Below are 25,164 nucleotides of genomic sequence, written 5' to 3' on the forward strand. Positions count from 1 at the left end.
AGTATGGGGAGAAGGCGAGTCACATGCTGGCACACTAGCTGTGGAGGCAGGCTGCGTCCAGGGAAATATTGAAGATACGGACTGGGGCTGGGGATGTGGTGGTCAGAGCCAGGGAAGATAATGGAGGCATTTAGGGAGTACTATCAGGGACATTATGAGGCAAACCCGGGGGGAGAGGAGGGGGACATGGGGCGGTTTCTGGATGAACTGGAATTTCCCAAGGTAGAGGAAGCAAAGAAGCAGGCATTGGAGGAGCCCCTGGGGTTGAGGGAGGTGCTGGATAGTACCAGGGGTATGAGTCGGGGAAGGCCCCTGGGCCGGATGGGTACATGCCGGAAATTTATAAGGAATTCGCGACGGACCTGGCAGCACATCTGTTGGGGGCGTTTCATGAAACACTGGAAAAGGGGGAGTTGCCGGAGACGATGACACAGGCAGTAATCACACTAATCCCCAAAAAAGGGAAGGATCCGGTGGAATGTGGGTCGTATAGGCCCCTATCACTGTTGAACATGGATGTGAAAATATTGGCTAAGTTGTTGGCGGGGAGGATGGAGGATTGTGTCCTGGCAGTGGTTGCAGAAGATCAAACAGGCTTCGTGAAGGACAGGCAGCTCGTGAGTAATTTTAGACAGCTGTTGAATGTGGTGATACAGGAGGTGGAGGGAAGTGGCCTGATCAAGGTAAGGGATGTGTATTTGGATGAAGGGTTTGCCAGTCTGGAGGAGCTAAGGGAGAGGGTAGAGCTGCCGAGGGGGAGTGAGTTCAGGTATCTGCAGGTTAGGGACTTTGCGCAAAAGGTCTGGAGGGGGTTCCCTAGGTTGCCGGATACACCCTGCTGGAGTGACTCGGTTTGTTCTCACTGGAACGAAGGAGGTTGAGGGGAGACCTGATAGAGGTATACAAAATTATGAGGGGCATAGACAGAGTGGATAGTCAGAGGCTTTTCCCCAGGGTAGAGGGGTCAATTACTAGGGGGCATAGGTTTAAGGTGAGAGGGGCAAGGTTTAGAGTAGATGTACGAGGCAAGTTTTTTATGCAGAGGGTAGTGGGTGCCTTTAACTCGCTACCGGAGGAGGTAGTGGAAGCAGGGACGATAGGGACATTTAAGGGGCATCTTGACAAATATATGAATAGGATGGGAATAGAAGGATACGGACCCAGGAAGTGTAGAAGATTGTAGTTTAGTCGGGCAGCATGGTCGGCACGGGCTTGGAGGGCCAAAGGGCCTGTTCCTGTGCTGTACATTTCTTTGTTCTTTGTTTGTTCTTTGACTGCTGCTTCCGGATGTGGAAGGGGAGGGAAGAATTGGGGACATATACAAGTGGCTGGGGGAGCAGGGAGGCGAGCCGGTGGTGAACATCAAGGAGAAATGGGGCTGGTTTAGTACAGCGGGCTTAACACCTAGCTTGTAATGCAGAACAATGCAGGTTCAAATCTTGTACCAGCCTCCCCGAACAGGCGGCGGCGGAATGTGGCGACTAGGAGCTTTTCACAGTAACTTCATTGAAAGCAACTTGTGACAATAAGCGATTATTATTATTATTATTATAAATGGGAAGCGGAGTTGGGAGGGGAGATTAATTGGAGAGTATGGAGTGAGGCTCTGCGTAGGGTAAATGGGACCTCCTCTTGTGCAAGGATGAGCCTGATACAGTTTAAGATGGTGCACAGGGTACAGATGACTTGGCCGAGAATGAGTGGGTTCTTTCAGGAGGTAGCAGATGATTGTGAGATGTGTGGGCGGGGCCAATGAATCACATGCACATGTTTTGGGGATGCGAAAAATTGGGAAGATTCTGGGCGGGTGTGTTCGCGGTCTCAGCCAGGATAGTGGAGGATGAGGTGGGCCCGGACCCTTTGGTGGCGATATTTGGGTTTTCAGAGAAGCCAAACCTCATGGAGAGGAGGAAGGCCGATGTAATGGCCTTCACCTTTCTGATTGCACAGTGGTGAATTTTGCTGGAGTTGCGGTCGGCATCGCCACCAGGGGTAGTGGTTTGGTTGGGTGACCTGTACGACTTCCTGTGGTTAGAGAAGATAAAGTATGAGTTAAGGGGCTCTTCAGGGAGATTTGAGGAAAGGTGGGGGTGGGGAGGGTGAAAAAGGGGAAAAATCTTTGCAGACTGTATAGTTGAATGTTGGGAAGTATGTTTCCCAGGGTGTTTATTTGCTGTAACCTGTTTTGATACATGTTTGTAAGAAAATACATTAAAAAAGAAAAGAAAAATAGAGACATGCTATTAAAGCTTTTCATCTTGCACTCATCAGGGCAGGTCATAAAAAACTACCAACCAAGGGGACAATGATTTATACTGCATGAGAAAAGAGTACTGATTGGTTCGCAAGGTACTGAAGGAGCCCTCTGGTGGAGGAGTTGCCGTTGAAAATGCAGCATGGAACAGTTAACCGCCCAGCTTTGTTCAAATTCAAACTGGGCAGATCAACAGATTTACCAAGGCATTAGCAGCCAATCAGCACTCTCTTCTCATGCAGTGTAAGTTGTTATTCCCCTTCAATGCTGTTAATTTCTTACGAGCTGTCGTGATCGAGCGGCGTGGTGGCACCGTGGTTAGTACTCTGCCTCACAGCGCCAGGGACCCAGGTTCAATTCCGGCCTTGGGTGACTGTGTGGATTTTGCACTTTCTCCCCGCGTCTGCCTGGGTTTCCTCTTGTGTGTTCCCGTTTCCTCCCACAGTCCAAAGATCTGCAAGGTTAGGTGAATTGGCCATGCTAAATTGCCCCTTCGTGTCCAAAAGGTTAGGTAGAATTACTGGGTTACGGGGATAGTGTGGAGGCGTAGGCTTAAGGAGGATGCTCTTTCCAAGGGTTGGTGCAGACTCAAGGGGCTGAATGGCCTCCTTCTGTACTGTAGGTATTCTGTGCATAGAAGATGGAAAGCTTTGATAGCATGTCTCTTCTTTCAGCAATTCTCTCAAGATCCGTGCTCCCAAATTACTGAATGTTGTATTATGTTAAAGCTGGGTTAGGGCAGGGTGTATGATTAGCTAAATGGCTGGAGTGTGGTTCAGATAGTCACCAACAGTATGGGTTCAATTCTTGTTCCGCCGCCGCCTTATGCAGACTTAGAGCCTATACTTCACCATGCTGAGAGTTAAAGACAATGGCAAAATGTAAAAACATGAAGCATCAGCAGACAAAGAACCGGGGATCTACCTTGGCAGGGCACACATGAAGGATGATTATGTTAAAGGCATTATTCAAGTGAAAATTATTGTAACTGCTGTGCTATGCCCTGGCTATGATCCACTAACCCAACAGACTGGAATTGAACTTGGGTTCTTTCTAACTTAATGGGTCACTTACATATGCTGTAGTCACTGGGTGTGGAGTGAGACTTTAAAAATATCTTGCCTTCCCACACTGAAGACCACTCTGACCTCTTTTGTAAGATTATATGAAATGGTTGATATAATTACCTGAGACTGATAGGAACAACGTTGGTTTTCCTAAGGACTGGTCTAGTCTAGGAAATAAGATAAAAATCAAATGAATAATGAATTCAGCAAACAACTGATTTGATACTCTACAGAAAGGCATAGTCAAACACTTGTTATTTTAAAGTTCACTGTTCCCCCACCCTCCTTTTCAAATCTGCTGGTAAGGGAGCATATAATCCAGCCCTTAGTACCCAGAAAAACATGGGGGGCGGGATTCTCTGATCCTGAGGCGAAGTGTTGACGCTGTCGTAAACGCCGTCACGTTTCCTGACGGCATCAACATGGCCTCAGGATCAGCAATTCTGGCCCCTACAGGGGGCCAGCATGGCCTTGGAGCGACCCACACCGCTCCAGCTGCCGATCCCAGCGTCAGATGGGCGCGTGGGTCCGCGCATGCGTGGTGAGACCAGCGCGATTTCCGCGCATGTGCGGTGTCTCCCTTCTCCGAGTTGGCCCCTACGCAACATGGCTTAGGGCTACAGAGGCCGATGCGGAACAAAGGAGGCCACCAGCCCGAGAGGCCGGCCCACCGATCAGTGGGCCCCGATCGTGGGCCAGGCCACAGCAGAGGCCCCCCCCCAGGGGTCAGATCCCCCCCCCCCCCCCCACACAGACCGCCCACGCCGAGGTCCCGCCGGGTAAGACTAGGTTAGAACGGTACCGGCGGGTCTCGGGTTTTTTGGTACAGCCGCTCGGCCCATCGTGGGCGGAGAATCGCCAGGGGGGCCCCGTAGAACGGCCCCCGCCCGGTGCTGCGCCGACCGGGCTGGCGCCAATGGTGCCGATTATCTGCTCTGCGGAGAATCGTGTCAGGCCGGCGTGGCGCAATTCGCACCGATTCTCCGGCCCGGCCCCGGGGTGAGAGAATCCCGCCCCTTATATTTAAGACCTTCATTGAAGGCCTCAAATGGTTGTCATTACTGCAAGCATTCAACAGGCAATTAGTTTGTCAAGACACCCTGGGCTAGTGCATGGTGAATTCCAGCCCCAATTGACCCGGAGTCACAACACAGGTGAAATTAGATGTTATTTAAAACAATCGGCGCTATGTCCGCTGACCGGCGCCAAAAACGGCGCGAATTAGTCCGGCATCGCGCCGCCCCAAAAGTGCGGAATCCTCCGCATCTTGAGCGGCCGAGCCCTAACCTTGAGGGGCTAGGCCCGCGCCGGACTGATTTCCGCCCCGCCGGCTGGCGGGAAAGGCCTTTGGTGCTCCGCCAGCTGGCGCGGAAATGACTTTGCCAGGCGGCGCATGCGCGGGAGCGTCAGCGGCCGCTCACGGCATCCCCGCGCATGCGCATTGGAGGGGGTCTCTTCCGCCTCCGCCATGGTGGAGACAGTGGCGAAGGCGGAAGGAAAAGAGTGCCCCCACGGCACAGGCCCGCCCGCGGATCGGTGGGCCCCGATCGTGGGCCAGGCCACCCCCCGGGGCCAGATCGCCCCGCGGCCCCCCCAGGACCCCGGAGCCGGCCCGCGCCGCCTTGTCCCGCCGGTAAGAGAGGTGGTTTAATCCACGCCAGCGGGACAGGCATTCCAGCAGCGGGACTTCGGCCCATCGCGGGCCGGAGAATCGCCGGGGGGGCCCGCCAACCGGCACAGCGCGATTCCCGCCCCCGCCGAATATCCGGTGCTGGAGAATTCGGCAACCGGCGGGGGCGGGATTCACGCCAGCCCCCGGCGATTCTCCGTCCCGGCGGGGGGTCGGAGAATCCCACCCCAGGTTCATAACTTTAAAACACAAGTAACCTTTATTATGTATAGTATTATAATTAAACGGACAGAAAATGTAACTGGCTATCTGCTATCCCTTTCCCAACCCCCCCTCCCTAAATCCCCCACTCTCTACACGCACACACAGACCAACAGAGGGGAAAAGGCGGTGGAAAGGGAAATAAAATATTAATAAAAATGAAAGGGTAATGATCTCTTATGCACTGGGATGACGTCCAATCAATATCCTTCTGAAGTTTAGGCTTTTGTTTTGGTACTTCTTCCTTCTAGGTTTGAGATGGCTTTCTCTGACAAGGTTGTCTACTTTCTCTGCAGACTCAGTATCATTTCAGGCTCACAGCAAAGGATGTTCAGGCATCCACTGCTTTCAGAAGAATAGAGCAGTTATTTCACTTCAGCAAGCGGGAGAGAGCGTTCCTTTCACTTCCAGGGTCTAAACACTTCTGCAAACTCTCTCAGAAAACATCACGCAGAAACCAGTCACCTACCATTGTCAGGCAGAACACTATCACTGTCCAACCCACCAGTTGCCAATTAACCAACTTAACAGAGTCCCTCCAAAGCTAGTTCCATTTAAAAAAAAAATGTTTTATTAGTTTTCTCAAAATATCAACAACAAAATGTAAAAGGAACCCAATAGGATTAAATACCAAACAAAACAAAATAACCCAGTGCCTGCCCCCCTCCCCCCATACATCAATAATAAATTAACATCCGCCAAAACACATAGCAAACATAGCAAATATATACACCCCCTCAGATCCCCCAGTATAGACAAACAAAAATAAAATAGAACCCACCACCCCCCTGCAACCCCAAATATTGCGAGCCCCCAGCCCAGTTTGACCCTGGATCCTACCACCCTCGACACCGTCCTAGCTACCCCCTTCCAAAATTCCTCCAGCATTGGGCATGCTCAGAACATATGCGTGTGGTTTGCTGGGCTCCCTGAGCACCTAACACACCTGTCCTTACCCCCCAAAACCAGCTCATCCTTGTCCCAGTCAAGTGTGCCCTGTGCAGCACCTTAAACTGTATGAGGCTGAGCCTCGCGCACGAAGAGGAAGAGTTCACCCTCCCTAGGGCATCTGCCCACGTCCCCTCCTCGATCTCCTCCCCCAACTCCTCCTCCCATTTACCTTTCAGCTCCACCACCGAGAGCTCCTCCTCCTCCTGCATTACCTGGTATGTTGCTGAGATCTTCCCCTCTCCAACCCACACCCCCGAGAACACCCTGCCCTGTATCGTGCGTGGCAGCAGCAGCGGGAATTCCACCACTTGCCGCCTGGCAAACGCCCTTACCTGTAGATATCTAAAGGTGTTTCCCGGGGGGAGCTCGTACTTCTCCTCCAGCTCACCCAGGCTCGCGAACTTCCTATCCACAAACAGGTTCCCCAACCTTCTTATCCCTACCTTGTGCCACCCTGATAACCCTCCCTCCATCTATTCTCCCTGGGACAAACCGGTGGTTCCCTCGTATTGGGGTCCACACCGAGGCCACCTCCCCCCTGTGCCGCCTCCATTGCCCCCAAATTTTGAGGGCAGCCGCCACCACCGGGCTCGTGGTATACCTCATTGGAGGGAGCAGCAGCGGCGCCGATGCCAGCGCCTCCAGATTCGTACCCTCACAAGACGCTGTCTCCAGCCTCTTCCATGCAGCCCCCTCCCCCTCCATCACTCACTTGCGCACCACCGCCGGATTGGCGGCCCAGTAGTACCCGCAGAGGTTGGGCAGCGCCAGCGCCCCCCCCCATCCCTACTCCGCTCCAGGAACATCCTTCTCACCCTCGGAGTCCCTCGCGACCACACAAACCCCGTTATGCTCCTGTTGACCCGCCTAAAGAAGGCCTTCGGGATAAACACGGGGAGGCTCTGGAACAGGAACAGGAACAAAAACCTTGGGAGCACCGTCATCTTGACTGACTGCACCCTACCAGCCAGGGACAGTGGCAACCCATCCCACCTGTGGCCCCTGCGTAAATATGCGTGGCCTCCAGCTCGCAGCCACTTTGCCAGCTGCTGTGGGAGGCCACACATCTGATACTAATAAAGCCTCAGTTTGGATTCAACTTCGTCTCCAGTCAAATTGATCGTGCCTCAATTTATTAGTATCAGATTCAGAAGATGGACCTCCGGATTAAACCAGATCGCCTGCAGCTGGATCCGCACGTAAGCAACGCCAGAAAGGACTTCCAGCACTGGCTAGCTTGTTTTGAAGCGTATATCAATGCGGTGCCAACCCCAAATATTGTACTCCAGACTCAGCTCCAAAGTCTTCCCGCTGATCCAGGATGCGCTCAATTACGCTGATGCCATGACTCGACTCAAAGAAAATTACGAACAGAAGACGAACACGCTCTTCGCCAGACACGCTCTCACAATGCGTTCTCAACGACCTGGTGAGTCAATCGAGGACTTCTCGAGGGCCCTGATCCCATTAGTTCGGGACTGTGATTGCCAGGACGTTACAGCTAAGGAGCACTCCGATCTCCTTATGCGGGACGCTTTTGTAGCTGGGATTGGTTCTGATGTTATCAGGCAGCGGCTCTTAGAAGGGGCCACGCGCGACCTCGCTGAGACTAAAACACTAGCGCTCTCCATGACGGTCGCCCTGCACAATGTCCAGTCCTACGCCCCCAATCGCGCGGCCCACTCCTCCTATGCTTCATGGGCCCCACAGGCAGCCGCCCCAACGGGGGCACTACCCACCCAATACGCTTACGCTATGCGCCAGCCAGTGATCTCCGGGGGGCCCCGATGCTATTTTAGCGGCCAGCATAAACACTCCCACCAACCCTGCCCGGCCCGCGCTGCCCTTTGTAAGGCCTGCGTGAAGAAGGGCCACTTTGCTGGGGTGTGACAGGCCCGCTCAGCGGCCACGGTAGCCCCCCCCCCCCCCCCCCGGTCACCGACAATGGGCGCCGCCATCCTCCCCCCCCTCCCCAGGCCATGTGCGACCAATGGGCGCCGCCATCTTCTTCACCGCACAACACGTGCGTTTCATGGGTCCCGCCATCTTGCTCCACCTCCGCAACGTGCGTTCCATGGGCGCCACCATTTTGTACTCCCCAGGATCTCCGGGCGCCGCCATCTTGTCCACCACGCGGCACATGGATACCAACGGCTTTCCAGGACCTCAACTCAACAGCCGCCTCACTACCTGACGATCAACCACGGCTCGCCTCCATGGCAATCGACCAGTCCTGACCACATAATCTGACCAACGCATCCACCAGCGTGAAAGTCAACGGTCATGTGATCTCCTACCTACTGGACTCCGGGAGCACCGAGAGCTTTGTACACCCAAATACGGTAAGGCGCTGCTCCCTTAAGGTACACCCTACCAATCAAAGTATCTCCCTGACCTCTGGATCCCATCGTGTAGCGATCTGGGGGTACTTCACGGTCACGCTCACAGTCCAAGGCATAGAGTTCCATGGCTTTTGCATCTACGTGCTATCTAACCTCTGCGCTGCACTTATCCTCGGCCTGGACATCCAGTGCAACCTCCAGAGCCTGACCCTTAAATTCGGCGGACTCTTACCACCCCTCACTTTGTGCGCCTCGCGACCCTAAAGGTCGATCCTCCGTCCCTCTTTGCCAATCTAACTCCAGATTGCAAACCCGTCGCCACCAGGAGCAGACGGTACAGCACCCAGGATAAGGCCTTCATCAGGTCCGAAGTCCAGCGGCTGCTTCGGGAGGGCGTCATCGAGGCCAGCAACAGCTCCTAAAGAGCTCAAGTGGTAGTGGTTAAGTCTGGGGAAAAAAAACGAATGGTCGACCGGTACGGCTTGTAGGCCACGTTTCCGTACCTAGACAATGTGACCATCTGCGGCCATGATCAGCAGGACCACGACGCCAACCTCGCTAAATTTCTCTGCACCGCCGCTCTCCTCAACCTCACGTATAACAAGAAGAAGTGTGTGTTCCGCACAAACCGCTTTGCCATCCTCGGCTACGTGGTCCAGAACGGAGTTCTGGGGCCCGATCCCGACCGCCTGCGCCCCCTCATGGAGCTCCCCCTCCCCCACTGCCCCAAGGCCCTCAAACGCTGCCTGGGGTTCTTCTCATATTACACGCAGTGGGTCCCAAACTATGCGGACAAGGCCCGACTGTCATAATATACACCAGTATATCATGGTGCAGATACACACACACTGATGGACACACAGCGGGACCAATCAACACACACAACACCGCAGCCAATCACCAGTTAGAGCACACGGACTATAAAGACAGGAGGCATCAGATTTCCCACTCATTCTAGCTACAGCCTCCTAGTAGGACAGAGCTCACAGCCTGCAGCACAGATCTTCACCATGTGCAGAGTACATAGACTGGTTAGGACAAGGCAGAGGTCTTTAGTTCAATCTAATATCGTGTTAACCCACAGTGAAAGTATGTTCAACAGTTTCTGATTTAATAAAATAGTGTTGCACTATTTTAAGTGTTGGTGGCCTGTATGTGTTCCACGGATCCAGAGCACCCAACACATCATGATGCCAGGAGTTGAGGGATATTAGCACTTCTTAGACCTACCTGCAAGTGATCTGCCTTCCACCAGCATACCGTCGTCCTGCAAAATGGACAGCGTCTGCCCGCCGCCGCCGCTCGGCATCACCAGTAACCTAGGGGCCAACTGGAAGATATTCAAACAACGCTTCCAGCTCTACCTTGAAGCCACAGACCGGGAGGATGCCTTGGACACCAGGAAAATCGCTCTCTTCCTATCCACGGCCGGGGACCACGCCATCCACATTTTTAATTCTCTCGCCTTTACGGATGATGAAGATAAAACAAAGTTCAAGACGGTCCTCCTCAAGTTTGACACTCACTGCAGCATAGAGGTGAATGAAAGTTTCGAGCGCTATGTATTCCAACAGCGTTTGCAGGGTAAGGATGAACCTTTCCAGTCCTTTCTCACCCACCTCCGCATCCTTGCGCAGTCCTGTAGCTATGGGCCCACCTCCGACTCCATGATACGCGACCAGATCGTTTTCGGTGTTCAGTCGGACCCCCTACGTCAGCAGCTCCTCAAGGTAAAGCAGCTCACCCTAGCGACCGCCATCAAGACCTGCGTGCTACACGAAAACGCCTTGAGTCGGTATTCCCACAGCCAAGTGGCTGAAACGGCACGGCAAGGTCCCCACGAGGCGGAACGGGTCCAAGCAATCGAGCAACTCCAGAGCCTCAGCCTGGATGAGGGCGGCCATTTTGCGTGCTTTTCATGGACTCCCGTGCTTGTGCGCACCAAACAAGGGGACAGCGACGCGACAAATGTAATGCGCAGGGGCGCACCACGTTGGCGCAGCGAACGTACTGACGCTCCGACGTTCAGAAACTGTGGCTCCGCCCATTTAAAGCGGCAATGCCCTGCCAAATCCTGACAATGCCTGAGATGTGGCAAACTTGGACACTATGCTGCCTTATGCAGAGCAGCTCAGCCTGCCAACTCACATCGCTTCAGCCAGCCTCGCAGGAATGTCCGGGCCATTTAACCCACGGTCACCGAGTCCGATGCGGACCAACTACCCAACATTGACACAGAGGACTCGAAGGCGCCTTTTCGAGTCGGTATCGTTACAAAAAACAGGGTGTCCCCGAAGCAAAGAATCCAGCCTCTATTGGTATACAGCATTGATCCAGACGATGAGTGGTGTGCCACCCTGACGGTCAACCAGAATTCGTCGCCACCTCAGAGAATTCATTTATGAACTTTGCGGACTTATGGAATTTCTGCGTTGTTTTGTTGCTTTGTTTGATCGTTTACCTGGTTTGTATATAGTTTTCATCTCGTTATTCTTGTTGCATACTGCTTCTCTGCACCAGGCACCTTCCCATGTAAATAGCTTAGTTCTCATGTACATAGTCATGTAAATATGTCTTCGCACCCCACACGTAGGTAGGATCATTTTCACCATACACTATTTATTGCCACACATATACATTCTTTTATAAAAGGGGGGATGTCATAATATACACCAGTATATCATGGTGCAGATACACACCCACTGATGGACACACAGCAGGACCAATCAACACACACAACACCGCAGCCAATCACCAGTTAGAGCACACGCACTATAAAGACAGGGTCATCAGAGTTCCCGCTCATTCCAGCTGCAGCCTCCTAGTAGGACAGAGCTCACAGCCTGCAGCACAGATCTTCACCATGTGTAGAGTACATAGACTGGTTAGGACAAGGCATAGGTCTTTAGTTCAATCTAATATCGTGTTAACCCACAGTGAAAGTATGTTCAACAGTTTCTGATTTAATTAAATAGTGTTGCACTATTTTAAGTGTTGGTGACCTGTCTGTGTTCCACGGATCCAGAGCACCCAACACATCACCGCCCACTCATACAGTCCACTCATTTCCCCCTGACGGCCGAGGCCCAACAGGCTTTCACCCGGATCAGAGCTGATATTGCCAAAGCTCGAATGCACGCTGTAGACAAAACACTTCCTTTCCAAGTAGAATGCGACGCATCGGACGTTGCCCTTGCCGCCACCCTCAACCAGGCAAGCAGGCCCATGGCATTCTTTTCCCACACCCCCCATGCCTCCAAAATTTGGCACTCATCCGTTGAAAAGGAGGCCCAGGCTATCGTTGAGGCTGTGCGACATTGGAGGCATTACCTGGCCGGCAGGAGATTCACTCTCCTCACTGACCAACGGTCGGTAGCCTTCATGTTCAACAACACACAGCGGGGCAAGATCAAAAGTGATAAAATCTTGTGGTGGAGAATCGAGCTCTCCACCTTTAATTACGAGATTAAGTATCGCCCTGGCAAACTCAACGAGCCCCCAGATGCCCTGTCCAGAGGTACAAGTGCCAGCGCACAAGTAGACCGACTCCGGACCCTGCACGACAGCCTTTGTCACCCAGGGGTCACTCGGTTGTACCATTTCATTAAGGCACAAAATTTGCCCTACTCCATCAAGGAAGTAAGGACAATCACCATGGACTGCCAAGTCTGTGTGGAGTGCAAGCCGCACTTCTACCGGCCGGACCGCGCGCACCTGGTGAAGGCCTCCCGCCCCTTTGACCGCCTCACCATGGATTTCAAAGACCCCTTCCCCTCGTCCGACCGACACACATATTTGCTCAGTGTGATCGATGAATACTCCCAGTTCCCGTTAACCATCCCATGCCCTGTCATGACGTCTGCCACCGTCATTAAAGCCCTTAATTCTATCTTCACTCTGTTCGGCTTTCCCGCCTACATCCACAGTGACAGGGGATCCTCATTCATGAGTGATGAACTACGTCAGTTCCTGCTCAGCAGGGGTATCGCCTCCAGCAGAACGACGAGCTACAACCCCCGGGGAAACGGACAGGTAGAAAGGGAGAATGGGGCGGTATGGAAGGCCGTCCAGCTGGCTCTGCGGTCCAGGAATCTCCCGGCCTACCGCTGGCAAGAGGTCCTGCCTGATGCACTACATTCCATTCGCTCATTACTCTGCACTGCTACTAACAGTACACCACATGAACGTCTTTTTGCCTTCCCCAGGAAGTCCATATCCGGCGTATCGCTCCCAACTTGGCTTACAGCTCCGGGAACCATGCTTCTCTGTAAACATGTGCGGCTCCACAAGGTGGATCCGTTGGTGGAAAGGGTGCACCTGCTCCATGCAAACCCACAGTACGCCTACGTGGCGTTCCCCGACGGCCGGCAGGATACCGTCTCCCTCAGGGACCTGGCACCAACAGGTTCCGCCCCCATACCACCCCCGTCGCCCCCAGCACCACCCTCCCCTCCCCCGCCGCCCCCATCACCCCGCCTAGGACCGTCAATCCTCCCCCTGCCCACCCCCGTTGATTAAGAGGATTTCGGCACGCTCCCGGAGTCAACTTCGACTACGACAGCGCCAACATCACCGTCACCACTTTGTCGATCTCAAAGAACCATCAAGGCACCGGACCGGCTGAACCTCTGACCGGCTCGCCGGATGCCAAGAGGTATTTTTTTTACTGCTCTGTAAATATTAAAAATTGCTAATTGTATATAGTTATCCACCACCCCCGCTGGACTCAATTTTAACAAGGGGTGAATGTGGTAAACTACTGTGTTCTGATATTAGGGGTTGGACGGTAGAACCTGCACTACAGGTTCACCTGTGGCCCCTGCATGCTAGCTCCGCCCAGAAGACGGGTTATAAATATGCGTGGCCTCCAGCTCGCAGCCATTTTGCCAGCTGCTGTGGAGGGCCACACATCTGATACTAAGACAGCCTCAGTTTGGATTCAACTTCGTCTCCAGTCAAATTGATCGTGCCTCACCTATGTTGAGCCAAAGCTAGTTCCTAAGATCCACTCAGAGGCGAAGAGTCTGGCTTCTCCCTTCCAAAATAAAAAAACAGGGAATAGAGTGTACTGGCAAGCAGGCTGTTTCAACCTCGAGTCTTCTGCTCCAAGGCACACCCCAATTTTGGGACCAGTGATCAAAATAAGAAAAATAAAATAAGGGAAATGGGAACAATGGAAATACACAAGAAGGACTCTTGCCAGTTTGATGGGGAGGTAGGGGGCAATTTGTGGGCGGAGCCAACTTGCCATGTATTTTTTTTCTCAAACCATTGCAAAAGAAACTCAATTTGGGCTGGACATAATCTGTGTTTGAACCTTTGCAATTATTTGCACTGATTTGGCTCAATTCAGGCAAATGGTGCTAGAAAAATGGTGCTAGTTCCAGGCGAAGATGCACAATACATAGATACAATGAAATTTGAATTTTCCCTTTTAAAATTTGGTTCATGCATTGCTTCACAAATTCTCATTTTACATAATCTCCTGAAAGTCTAATCCACGCCGGAAGAAGGCCGCGACATTACATTGAGTTTCTCAGACTTGGTTCGACATTCTCAGAGGTTTTGATTTCCAAAGTGGGTTCGGAGTACATGAGAAAGCAGACACCAGTTTGGCTCCTGATTCAAGGAGACAGGCATTGAAATTGGCCCAACTCCTTTACAGCACAGATCTTAGAATGAATATGATTTGTAATGTCTGCAGTATTCCTTACTGTGTCATAGCTCCACTACCTGGTAACAATGAACCACATGTTCTATTCTATGATTCTATGTGCAAAAATTAGAGATACGTTGGAATTTTTCAAGTTTCACACTCTATTCTATTATTATTGCGTAAACATTTTTCATGGTCATCATTAGCCTTCATTTGACCAACATCACGGATTCAGTCCTGCAGTGGGCTATCATCTTCCTCATCATCTTTTCTTGCCAGATATAGAGTGGAACCGGTCCAGCCTGGCAGCAGCTCACAACTTTCTCAGATGAGGAAACAAAGGGGCACATGGTGACAAACCATAAAAGTTTTATTTTTATGTATGCCTTGCTTACTCAGTCCTGCTATCCAGCGGCAAATTCTCTTCACATGCTTAAGTCCGAAAAGCATGCAAACCGTTTTTCGGGGAATAATGAATCCAAAGCCAGCAGGTTTAATGTGCTCATGAACACTTGCCAGGTTCTCAATATTGAGTTCAACAGCTTCAGAACATGAGGTGGGGTTCTCAGACCCCCCCCACCGGTGCAGAGAATCACTGGGAGGCGGGGGGGCGTGATGCCGGCTGCCGAATTCTCCGGTGCCGGCTTTTTGGCGGGGATCGCGCCGCACCGGTCGCGGGCTGTTGGCAGTGGCCCCCCCCCCCGGCGATTCCCCGGTCCCCGATGGGCCGAGCGGCCGCCCATTGACGGCCAATCCCGCCGGCGTGAATTACACAAGGTCTGTACCGGCAGGACCGGGCTCTGAAGGCGGTCCGCGGAGTCCTCGGGGGGGGGGGGGGGGGGGGAGGCGCTGGGGGGATACGGCCCCGGGGGGGGCGCCCACGGTGGCCTGGTCCGTGATTGGGGCCCACCGATCTGCGGGCGGGCCGTGCCGTGGGGGCACTCTTTCCCTCCGCGACGGCCTGTGTAAAGCTCTGCCATGGTCGGTGTGGAGAAGAAACCCCCTGCGCATGCGCAGGAATCACGCCAGCGGTTGGTGCTGGATTCCGCACCTACCGGGCAGCCCGACGCTGGAGTGGTTCACGCCACTCTTTGGCGCCGGTACGGCCCGCCCAGCGTATACCGGAGAATCCTGGCCATGAAGTCTATCCTCCATTTTGTATCCCCCCACCCCAATGCCAATCTGCAGATTGTTTTCAATGTTTTGCTTTTCGACAGCACTGATCTTTATTCTGCTATTAACACCTACTCTGGACCAATGCTTTGTTTCTTCATGACTATCATTACAACTCTCTTTGGCCGTATTTTCCAACCATTCCCATCCCGCTGTTGTGAACGGAAATTTCAATGGCTTGCCAGCCCTGCTGCGGGGAATAGCCTAGAAAATTATGACATTTGTCCTTTATTCCACTGACATGTTTGTCATTTAATCCCCCCATCACCTCTAACCTATCCCTGGCCTTCTCTTTTGCTCCACCTGACCCTCCCGCCTTTTTCAATAGCATAAAACTGATCACAGTTTTACCTCTAACCAGGTGAAGCTTTGGGCAGAAATGTTGGGAAATGAGGGGTTGGAAAGGAAGCCTTTACTCTTCCTACCTCTACTATACTAACTAGTAAAAACTGGCAGTTGGTCTGGGTAATTACAGAAAGTTCTTTAAATGGATCGAGGCTTTCTGGCCATCAGCATTTACAATGCAGCAGATAAGGAATGGATAACCTGTGGTGGCAGGCCAGAGGTTGGGGGAAGAGAGGGAGCTGCCGGTTGAGGATGTAGGCCTCATTTTCCTAGCATTTCCTTAGAAGAAAATTCAACCAGTTTTCCTGTCTGCTTTTGCAATCTCCTGGCTTTTGCAATCAATCTTCAACCAATTGTTTTCATTTTGGCCTAGCCTATCTCCTTTCTTACCCTTTTCAATCTTCTTTAATGATGGAACCACCAGTTGAATTTAAATAAAATTGAGAGTACCAATTATTTTTCCCAATTAAGGGGCACTTTTAGTGTGGCAAACCCACCTACGCTGCACATCTTTTGGGGATATTGGGGTGAGACCCACGCAGACAAGGGGAGATTGTGCAAACTCCATACAGACAGTGGCCTGGGGCCGGGATTGAACCCAGGTCATCAGAGCCATGAGGCACCAGTGCTAAAAACTGCGCCACATGCTGCCAGCTTAATTTTTTCAATCAATGAAATCCGTGCTGAAGGGCCAAGGCATACAATGGGGGACAATCCCTACGCTGAAATGATCTATTCCTGTACCACGTCAGCATACATAATGGCCAGAATGTTACCTGAAATTGCGTAGGTGAGATTCCCTCCGAGTTCCCACGTGCCCAGACTTGCTTGCAATTTCACATTGGGCGGGTGGGCAGGCCCTCAGGGGATGGTCTGTCCTTGCCCCAATTAAGGCCCTTATGTGGCTATTTAGGGCCTTTTCCCATTTAGCCTCAATTTTTAGGTTGGCAGGTGGATGACAGTTTGGGGAGGGGGGGGGCAAGGTCAGAAAGAAAAGAAGATTGATTTTGAGTGGAAAGATAGTAGGGGGTAGAGGCACATCCATCTGACGCCCCCTTCTGATAGGGGGCACCTTCCCTTTAACGCCCACTGACCTCTGAACCTCACTCTCCTCACAGTCTACCCCCATGGCCTCAGATATTCCCCCCCCCCCCCCCCCCCCCCCGCCCCCCCCCCCGCTGAACTCCTGCCACTTACCTGTCCTCCAGAACTTAATTCCAGAAGACAGCTCTCTGCAGTGCCTCTTCCGGCCACTGCATCGCTGTGCCTGGAGGGATGGGAGATCTCCTGGCCAATCGGATTGGCTGGCAACTCTCCAAGGTGGAATTTCCTCCCGAGTGAGGGTGGATGTCCCGCTTTATGCCAATCAATGCTTATTAGAGTGTAATATGTCATCAGGGCTGCTGGAGCCAGTGAGGATATGTTCCGAAAAATTCAGGCGAATGTATATTTTGGAGACTTTGGTGTGGTGAAGCCTGTCCACCAAGTCACAATTCTTTTAGCACTGTTTCCAGCAAGTCCCATAGTGCCTGCTGTAGCCACCTAAAATGGCTGATTCCCGATGAATTTGGCCAAAACCCGATATAAAATGGCTAACCCAAAAGGCTGATGGGAAAAGCGGCCAACAGGGCACAAACGGACAGCTGCAGACAGAATAGCGTATTCGGCTCTGGGGAAGTTGGCCCAGATCGATACCTGCGACCGTTAGCAGCACATCAACCCAGACATCTGCAGTTTAATCGGCTATCCCCGGGAACAATTGCAACGTATTAGCAATTGAATGCCGGGCCAGACCTCTCGGCGCCAGCAGTGGCCGAAACAAAGACAGGTGAACGACCACCCCCCGATCGAGGAATCGCCCCATTATTGGAGCATATCGAACCCAGTGATTGGGAACAAGTCCAATCACTTGGGACTCAGGGTCAAGGGCCACCCCGAGAGGCGGGAAGCCCCTGGGCCCTATAAATTGAGGGGCCAAGTTCAGATCGCTCTCTCTCTCCCTTCTTCTCCTGCTCGCAACCTTCGCAAGAACATCGACCAGAAACAGTAAGTCTGACTCCAGCGATCGCTACCCGATAGAGATTCCTAGCCATCGACCCGTATCAGCCTTTTGAATCCCGCAGGCCAGATCCAATTCGATAAACCATTTGTTTCCCTGACCTGGTGGGCCATCCCCAAAAGTTAAGTATTGGCCAGTAGTGGTAGGTTTTGATATAGATAGTAGGATTATTGTGTAAGTATTGATTGCTGTACATAATAAATGACCTTTGGTTTCAATCTTACTAAGTGGTGTGCTGACTTATTAATCATAATTCGAGCTTGAACCACGTGGCGGTATCAGAAAGATACCTGGCGACTCGTGAGCAAAGGTGACATTATCAGAGCTAATAAGACTAAGGCTAAAAAGAGCAACATAATTGGCGACTCCGCCGGGACCCGACACAGAAGTGGAAAACCACTCCGGGAGAACCTCAGAAATTTGAATAGAATCCAATTGGAAACAAAAACAAAAAAAACCCACAAGTGTTCAAGCGGTTCTGGTTAATAATTCACAGTTTGGAAGTGTGTGTATGCATGCGTAACTAACAGGGTTATAAGGTAAAACTGATAGATTTTGTTGCGTCAAAACTGTCGGAAGTTGGTATTTTCGGAAATTAGCGCAAGCCGTGCCCGCATCTACACCACCTTAGCCCCCTGTTCCAAATTTGAACGTAGCAAGCAGATAAGAGAGATGGCCATGCAGGCAATGCAACGCCTCATGAACCCCGAAGAATTTGCCCGTCACACCGATCAGCAGCATTAAAGTGGGACAGTGTCCCATTTGGGAAGTGGAAATTCGCAAATTTCTACAGGGCAAAGGATGGCCCGTGTGGAGCGGTTTCTGCAATAATGGCGACTCAGGTCCCGGAAGTATAGGGCATACTTGGTGGGAGAACATGAGTGAAATCCATAAGAAGAGCTTAGCAAAAGCGCGCAAGCCGATGGCAATTGTGGCCTGTCTGGCACAATTGCGAGGCACAGAGGAGGTCGTCAGGACGCTCCGCAAAGAGGTAGAGGGCATACATCGTATGAGTAAAATCGATGTATGCGAGATGGAGAAAGAGAACCTGGAATTGAAAAGGCAGTTAGAAGCCAAGGACGAAGAGGTGGCTGATGCCAAACGGGGTCACCAGTCTTGTCTGGCGCATTTAAGCAGTTTTCAATCCCAGTATGAGAAGGCTTATCAGGACACGCAGCGTGCAGTCCTGGTTAAGAAAGAGGCAGAGAAGCAGGTGGAGACCCTACAGAAGCAATGTAGTGATCTCAAGGCAGCCTTGAGAGCGCTCCACGCTGCAACCACGGAACAAAGGCAGAGTACCTTAGACCATGCGAAGTGCCGAAAGCAAATTGCAGACCTGCAATCAATGCTTTCTGTCCAAAAGGGATTCCAAGACACCTTTGGGGAAAGTTTAGAACAGGAAGACGGCCCTGATTGGGAAGAATTGCAGGAGACAGCGCAGAGATATGTTCAGGAAACATGTGCGCAGGGAAAGCCCCAAAGGAGGAAAGCACCCCCACCCCCCACACAGAAAGTAATACAGGCTCCCATGAACCCTGTAACAACCCACCGCACAGCCACAGCAGACGAGGCGGAATTCCTATATTCCACCCCCCCTCACAGTGACCCAATTACGGGATGCGTGTGCTAAAATCGCACCGTTCCTCCCCGCTTCAGACCCATACCTTTTCTTTGCCACCGTCAAACTCCAGGCAACCTTGTACGGCCTGGATGAGAAAGAGCAGGTAAAGCTCACTGTCCTCAGCTTAGACCCATCGGTCGCAGCAGCCCTTCCCGACCCACAGAATGTAGGAGGAGGCACCCTTGCAGAAATGCATACCGCGATCCTGGATGCGATCGGGTATAACCGGGGCGACCCCGGAGATGGTCTAAATAACACCCCACAGTGTTCGCAGGACGCTTGTGGATTCATTTTGAGGCCGTTTTCGGAAACGTAGACCATGCCCATTTGTCCGCAGACAATATGGCCAAATGGACCTGCACCCTTATCTCCCATGCCACGGAAGCAGGACAGAATGCCTGTAGTAATTATGACCCCTCGGAGGAGGCTCATAATGAGAAGCGGGTGCTCAAAAGATTGTCCCGCGTTTGGGAACAGTCGGCTCACAGTAAATCCGCAGCTAGAACCCCCGTGGAAAAACAAGCCGCAGCAGACGTGCAGGCAGTAAGAACCACTCTTCACAACCCCGCCTGGGTAAATGAGGGAAAGAGCAGCCCCCCCAGCAAAACCGCAAGAATGCTACAATTGCGGACAATTGGGACATTTTGCCAAAGAATGCAAGGCCCCTAAAAAAACACAGAGAGCCCAACAGACAGGCACTCTCAATAAGAAAAAGGCAGAGCCCATACATAGCGTTCGCGCCCAGTCCGATCAGACAGACTTGACCGGAACGGACTGACGGTGTACAGGCTCCCCCAGTTGGGTCTGCGATACCCTTTGGGATAGGTCAGGACCACCCGTAGTCGCAGCAAAGGTTAGGGGACAGGCGATCGAGCTTCTCTGGGACACAGGAGGGTCCCGCACAACCTTAAATTCCTCCACCCTTGGTAAGGACACGTGGCCCACTGCAGCCACTATCACCCTCAGCGGCTTCACAGGCCACTCACAGCAGGGACACATCACAACCCCTGTACCCATCCAAATCGGAACCATTAATACAAAACACCCCATAGTGTTAGTCGACCTGCCCCCAACAGCGGAGCACATTTTGGGGATCGACTTCATGAATTCTCACCACCTCTCTTTCGATCCAGTCAACCAGTGTGTCTGGAAGATGGCGAAATCTGCTAGAGCCCCTGCAACGCTCAATGAAGGGAATTATCTGAACAAAATTAGCGCAGTAGGCGAGTTTTGGTTCAAGCCCACCACACTCAGCACGGACCGACAGGTTAGGGCAGTCCTGCAAAAAAAAAAAACAGGGCAGCATTTGCGACCCACAAACACGACTGTGGACGGATGACTGGTTCTGTACAAATAACAGGACCATACCCTAGACCCCAAAAGCAGTACGGATTCCCCCTAGAAGCAGAGGGAAAAATCCTAAAAGTCATAGAAAGTTTATTAGAGCAAGGCGTCCCAAGATCGATAGCCTCAACTAATAATGCCCCGATTTGGCCAGTAAGGAAGCCCGACGGATCATGGCGCTTGACCATAGATTATCGGGAACTCAATAAAGTCAGCCCCGCAGCAGCCCCCACCGTTGCAACAAGTCCCAAGACCATGCTCAAACAGGGACTCCATGCCCGATATTTCAATGTTTTGGACGTCAGTAATGGATTCTGGGCCATTCCATTGGCAAAGGCGTGCCAGTACAAATTTGCCTTCACTTTCCGAGCGCAGCAATACACGTGGACATGCCTGCCACAAGGCTTCCACAACTCCCCCTCCATTTTCCACCGACAGCTGGCAAATGGACTAGCGAAGTTTTCTCGCCCCGAATGACTGGTACAGTATGTAGATGATCTACTACTGCAGACAGACACAAAGGAAGAGCACATTGAGCTTCTGTCCAAACTCCTGGAATTACTACATTCCATTGGCTGTAAAGTCAACCCCAAAAAGGCCCAGATATTGGAAGAAAAGGTGATATATTTGGGTACTATCATCACACACGGCAAACGCGAGATCGAGCACAAAAGAATTGACTCGATCGCCAAATTGCCCCTTCCCCAAAATGTTTCAGCCCTCCGGTCGTTTTTAGGACTGGTTGGCTACTGCCGAAACCACATTGACGGTTTCGCCAGCAAGGCAGCACCCCTCTCAGACCTCTTAAAGAAAGGAGCCCCCTGGGAGTGGCTTCCGCAGCATATGGATGCTGTGGAATCATTAAAACAGGCGCTCATAGCCGCCCCCGCACTGCAAGTTCCCGACCCGCTTTCCCCTTACGCCATAGAGGTAGCGACCACAGACCGCACCCTTTCAGCCGTGCTCCTGCAGGAACGGCATGACCAGCTAAGGCCCGTGGCTTATGCCTCCCGAATTCTAGATGCTGTGGAGCAGGGATTTTCAGCCTGTGAGAGGCACCTGCTCGCAGTTTTCTGGGCAGTCCAGTACTTTTCATACATTACCGGACTGAACCCCATCACCATTTTGACCGAGCACACCCCCACCCAACTTTTACTAGACGGACGACTTAAAGACAGTACCTTCAGCCAAATCCGCGCTGCTAGGTGGACCATTATCTTACAAGGACGGGACATCACAGTCAAACGGACCAAGACACACACATACTTAGCGGACAATCTACAGTACCCCGGAACCCCCCATGAGTGTGAAATCATCTCGCCCCACCATAATACAGGCCCCTTTATCGTGAAAACACCCCCCAGAAAACTAGCCACTCCATCTCAAAGCCCCCCTCACCCGGACACGTATGATCCCATTAGGATTTATGTGGATGGATCTTCCACAGTCCTGGATGGGCAACGCATAACAGGTTGTGGGATTTATGTGGAGGACGCGCAGGGACGCGCCCTCGAGGAAATCGCATTAAAATTACCCGGACACTTAGGCACGCAGGCAGCAGAGCTTGCGGCCGTCGCTTACATTGTAGAGCACCCAGATTCCTTCCCCAGCCCAGCAGACATATATTCAGACAGTCTATACGTTTGCAACAGCCTCACCGAATTTCTACCCCTCTGGGAAACAAGAGGATTCGTTTCCGCGGATGGGAAACCCCTCCCCTCAGCCCCATTACTCCGCCATATTCTGAAAAAAGCCAAGGACAGGACCTTTGGCATTATAAAAGTCCGCAGCCACCATCGTACCTCCCCCCCTGGAAATGTAAAAGCCGACGAGCTGGCAAAGGCAGGATCCAGGCATGGGTATTTTTGGAAGCCCCCCGAGAGCGCCCCAGTGAGTGCGCCATTGAGTGCAGTTCAGGTCACGCAGACTAGGATCGAAGATCTAGTAGAGGCCCAGAAGCAGGATAGTGCTCTCACTGAGATCGTGAAAGGGAAGTTTCCAGCCTCATACGAGAGGTACAGAAATATGATAACCACACATGGCGGTGTGGTGTTGAAAGACACTCTTTATGTAGTTCCGAAGCAAGATCGGAACCAATTAATCTGTTTATTCCATGACGGTCATGGACACCAGGGAATCGATCCCACCGCAGCCCACCTCAAACAGCTTTGTTGGTGGCTAAATCTCAAAGAGGATGTATCCCATTACATTGAGAATTGCCTCATCTGCGCTCAGAACAACCCAGATAGATATGCCAAAAAGGCACAACTCAGCCACACCCGACCCGTTAACGGCCACTGGACTAACCTCCAGATCGATTTTATAGGTCCATTGCCCCCTTGCAGGAATGGCTATAAATATGTTCTGGTGGTCATAGACACTTTCACAAAGTGGGTGGAAGCATTTCCAGCCCGCACCAACACCGCGTAAACCACAGCCAAAATCCTAACCCACCACATTTTTACAAGATGGGGACTCCCCCGCAGTATTGAATCGGACCAAGGTTCTCACTTTTCGGGACGGGTCATGCAGAACGTCCTCACGATATTTGGCATAACCCAACAATTTCACATTGCGTACCACCCACAGTCGAGTGGTATAGTGGAGCGCATGAATCAGACCCTAAAAACCACCCTTAGAAAAATGGTCCAGCAGTACAACACCACTTGGGATTCTGTCCTACCCTTTGCGCTGATGTTTTTGCGTAACACTGTTTCCACCTCCACAGGTTACACCCCACACACCCTCATGACCGGATGCCCCATGAAAGGGACAGAGTACTTGTTGGGTTTAGACCTGACCAGCCCTGAAGTTACGGCCCTCACCCACGAGAAAGCCGTTGAACAATTACTTGTAAATGTAAAAACGGCTCAGTTAGCAGCCGCTGTTAAATTGGGCACGAAAAGAAAACAGAGCAAGGCCTGTTTTGATAAGGCAGTACATGCAACGGAGTATGATATAGGACAACAAGTGATGTTGTCTGTGTATAACCCCAGCACATTCCTGTCTCCAAAATACTCGGATCCGTACTCCATTACGGATAAAGTAAGCCCATAGGTATATAAAATCAAATACCCAAATGGTAAGACTGCGTGGTTTCGCATAAACCAGCTCAAGGCTTATGGAGCACAGTCAAACCACGCCCACCACGTCATGCTTGATGCAGCAGACCAAACCCCGCCCACAGCCAACGTGACCACACCAACCCCCACCACGTCCAGCCCAGACACGGACTCGCCCCCGACTCCACCCTCAAAATTTACACTCTGCCCCGGAACGCCCACAGACTGCAGCAGCAGAGACAGCGACTGTGACTCTGACGACAGCCACAGCACGCCTCCCTACTATCCTGGACCCACACCCAGCGACTCCGAGTTCGACTCCAGTGATCCCTTCCTCATCACTTTCTTAAACAAACCACACCACCGACCACCAAACCACACGGACGACCCCGACTTTGTCCCCACACAACTTGACGAACGCCATTGGCACCGCGACAACTCCTACAGACTCGTCCGCAACGACGAAAGCAACCCCAACTCATACCACGCAGCCCTCTCAACATTAATTCACTCCAGAATTTGGCACCTGGGAGAAGGGGACGACCTCGAGTCAGACCCCCAATCCGCCAACCCCTTTGCGACCCTGTTTGCAACAGAGAACTGAGGTGTCCACATGATGATTTAAAGGAGACACTTGGGGAAAAGTGTTGTCCTTCCTGATGGAACCTGCAGGATGTTTTACGTTGTTTGTATGTTTGTTTAAGTGTTGTTCGTCTGACAGGAGAATTTTGCTCACCGTCACACACCCATTCACCTGAAACTTTTTAGCTCTTTCCAACACACCCACCGCGACCAGACGCTTGTTCAGTGGTACCAGCTTGTCCACAGATACCTGGTCAACAGACCAGACGCTTGTTCAGCGGAACTAGCTTATCTGCAGATACCTGGTCAGCAGACCGGACACCTGTTCAGTGGAACTAGCGTGTCTGCAGACACTTTAGCTGATACCTGTTCGGGTACCAGACGCCCGTTCTCATTCGAGGGTAGAAGCACAGCACTAGCTTTTCAGCTGGTACTGGTTCAAGTGCCAGATGCCCGATCTGATTTGAGGGTAGAAGCACAGCAGCAACCCCACCATGATGACTACATTTTTGCCCGTTCTTGTCGGTTGATCAGGCAGTGGAGAAATGGCGTGAGACCCGCCCTGCCTGGGAACCCCCCGCTGGTCAAAAACGCTCGGGTAGGGGACATACGGTATTGGTAGCCGTCCTACCCGGGGACTCCATCCAAATCTTACCCGTCGCGGCCCATACGCACCTCATTCAACCTTTTCCTTTCAAAACAGTTTTATTTATTTAGGTGACCCTTGGGTTGCTGCCTCATGCTATTTACATCCAGGAACATTTGGATGATAAACTTAGCACTGGTTCACCATTGGGAAGTGTGCCATGTCCTAACA

The 25,164-nt window shown here is 52.0% G+C and overlaps 1 protein-coding gene across 1 annotated transcript in view; it reads right to left on the minus strand.

The window, feature by feature from the left end:
- LOC140431005 (potassium voltage-gated channel subfamily KQT member 1-like) overlaps positions 1–25,164 on the minus strand; it is a 1,144,532-nt gene that overhangs the window by 307,625 nt on the left and 811,743 nt on the right. The window contains exon 17 of the mRNA XM_072518896.1: positions 3,442–3,488. Within this exon, the coding sequence (XP_072374997.1) occupies positions 3,442–3,488 (47 nt within the window). The remainder of the gene's footprint in view (positions 1–3,441; positions 3,489–25,164) is intronic.

The sequence above is a fragment of the Scyliorhinus torazame genome, chromosome 10, assembly GCF_047496885.1.
Source record: "Scyliorhinus torazame isolate Kashiwa2021f chromosome 10, sScyTor2.1, whole genome shotgun sequence".
Taxonomy (NCBI): domain Eukaryota; kingdom Metazoa; phylum Chordata; class Chondrichthyes; order Carcharhiniformes; family Scyliorhinidae; genus Scyliorhinus; species Scyliorhinus torazame.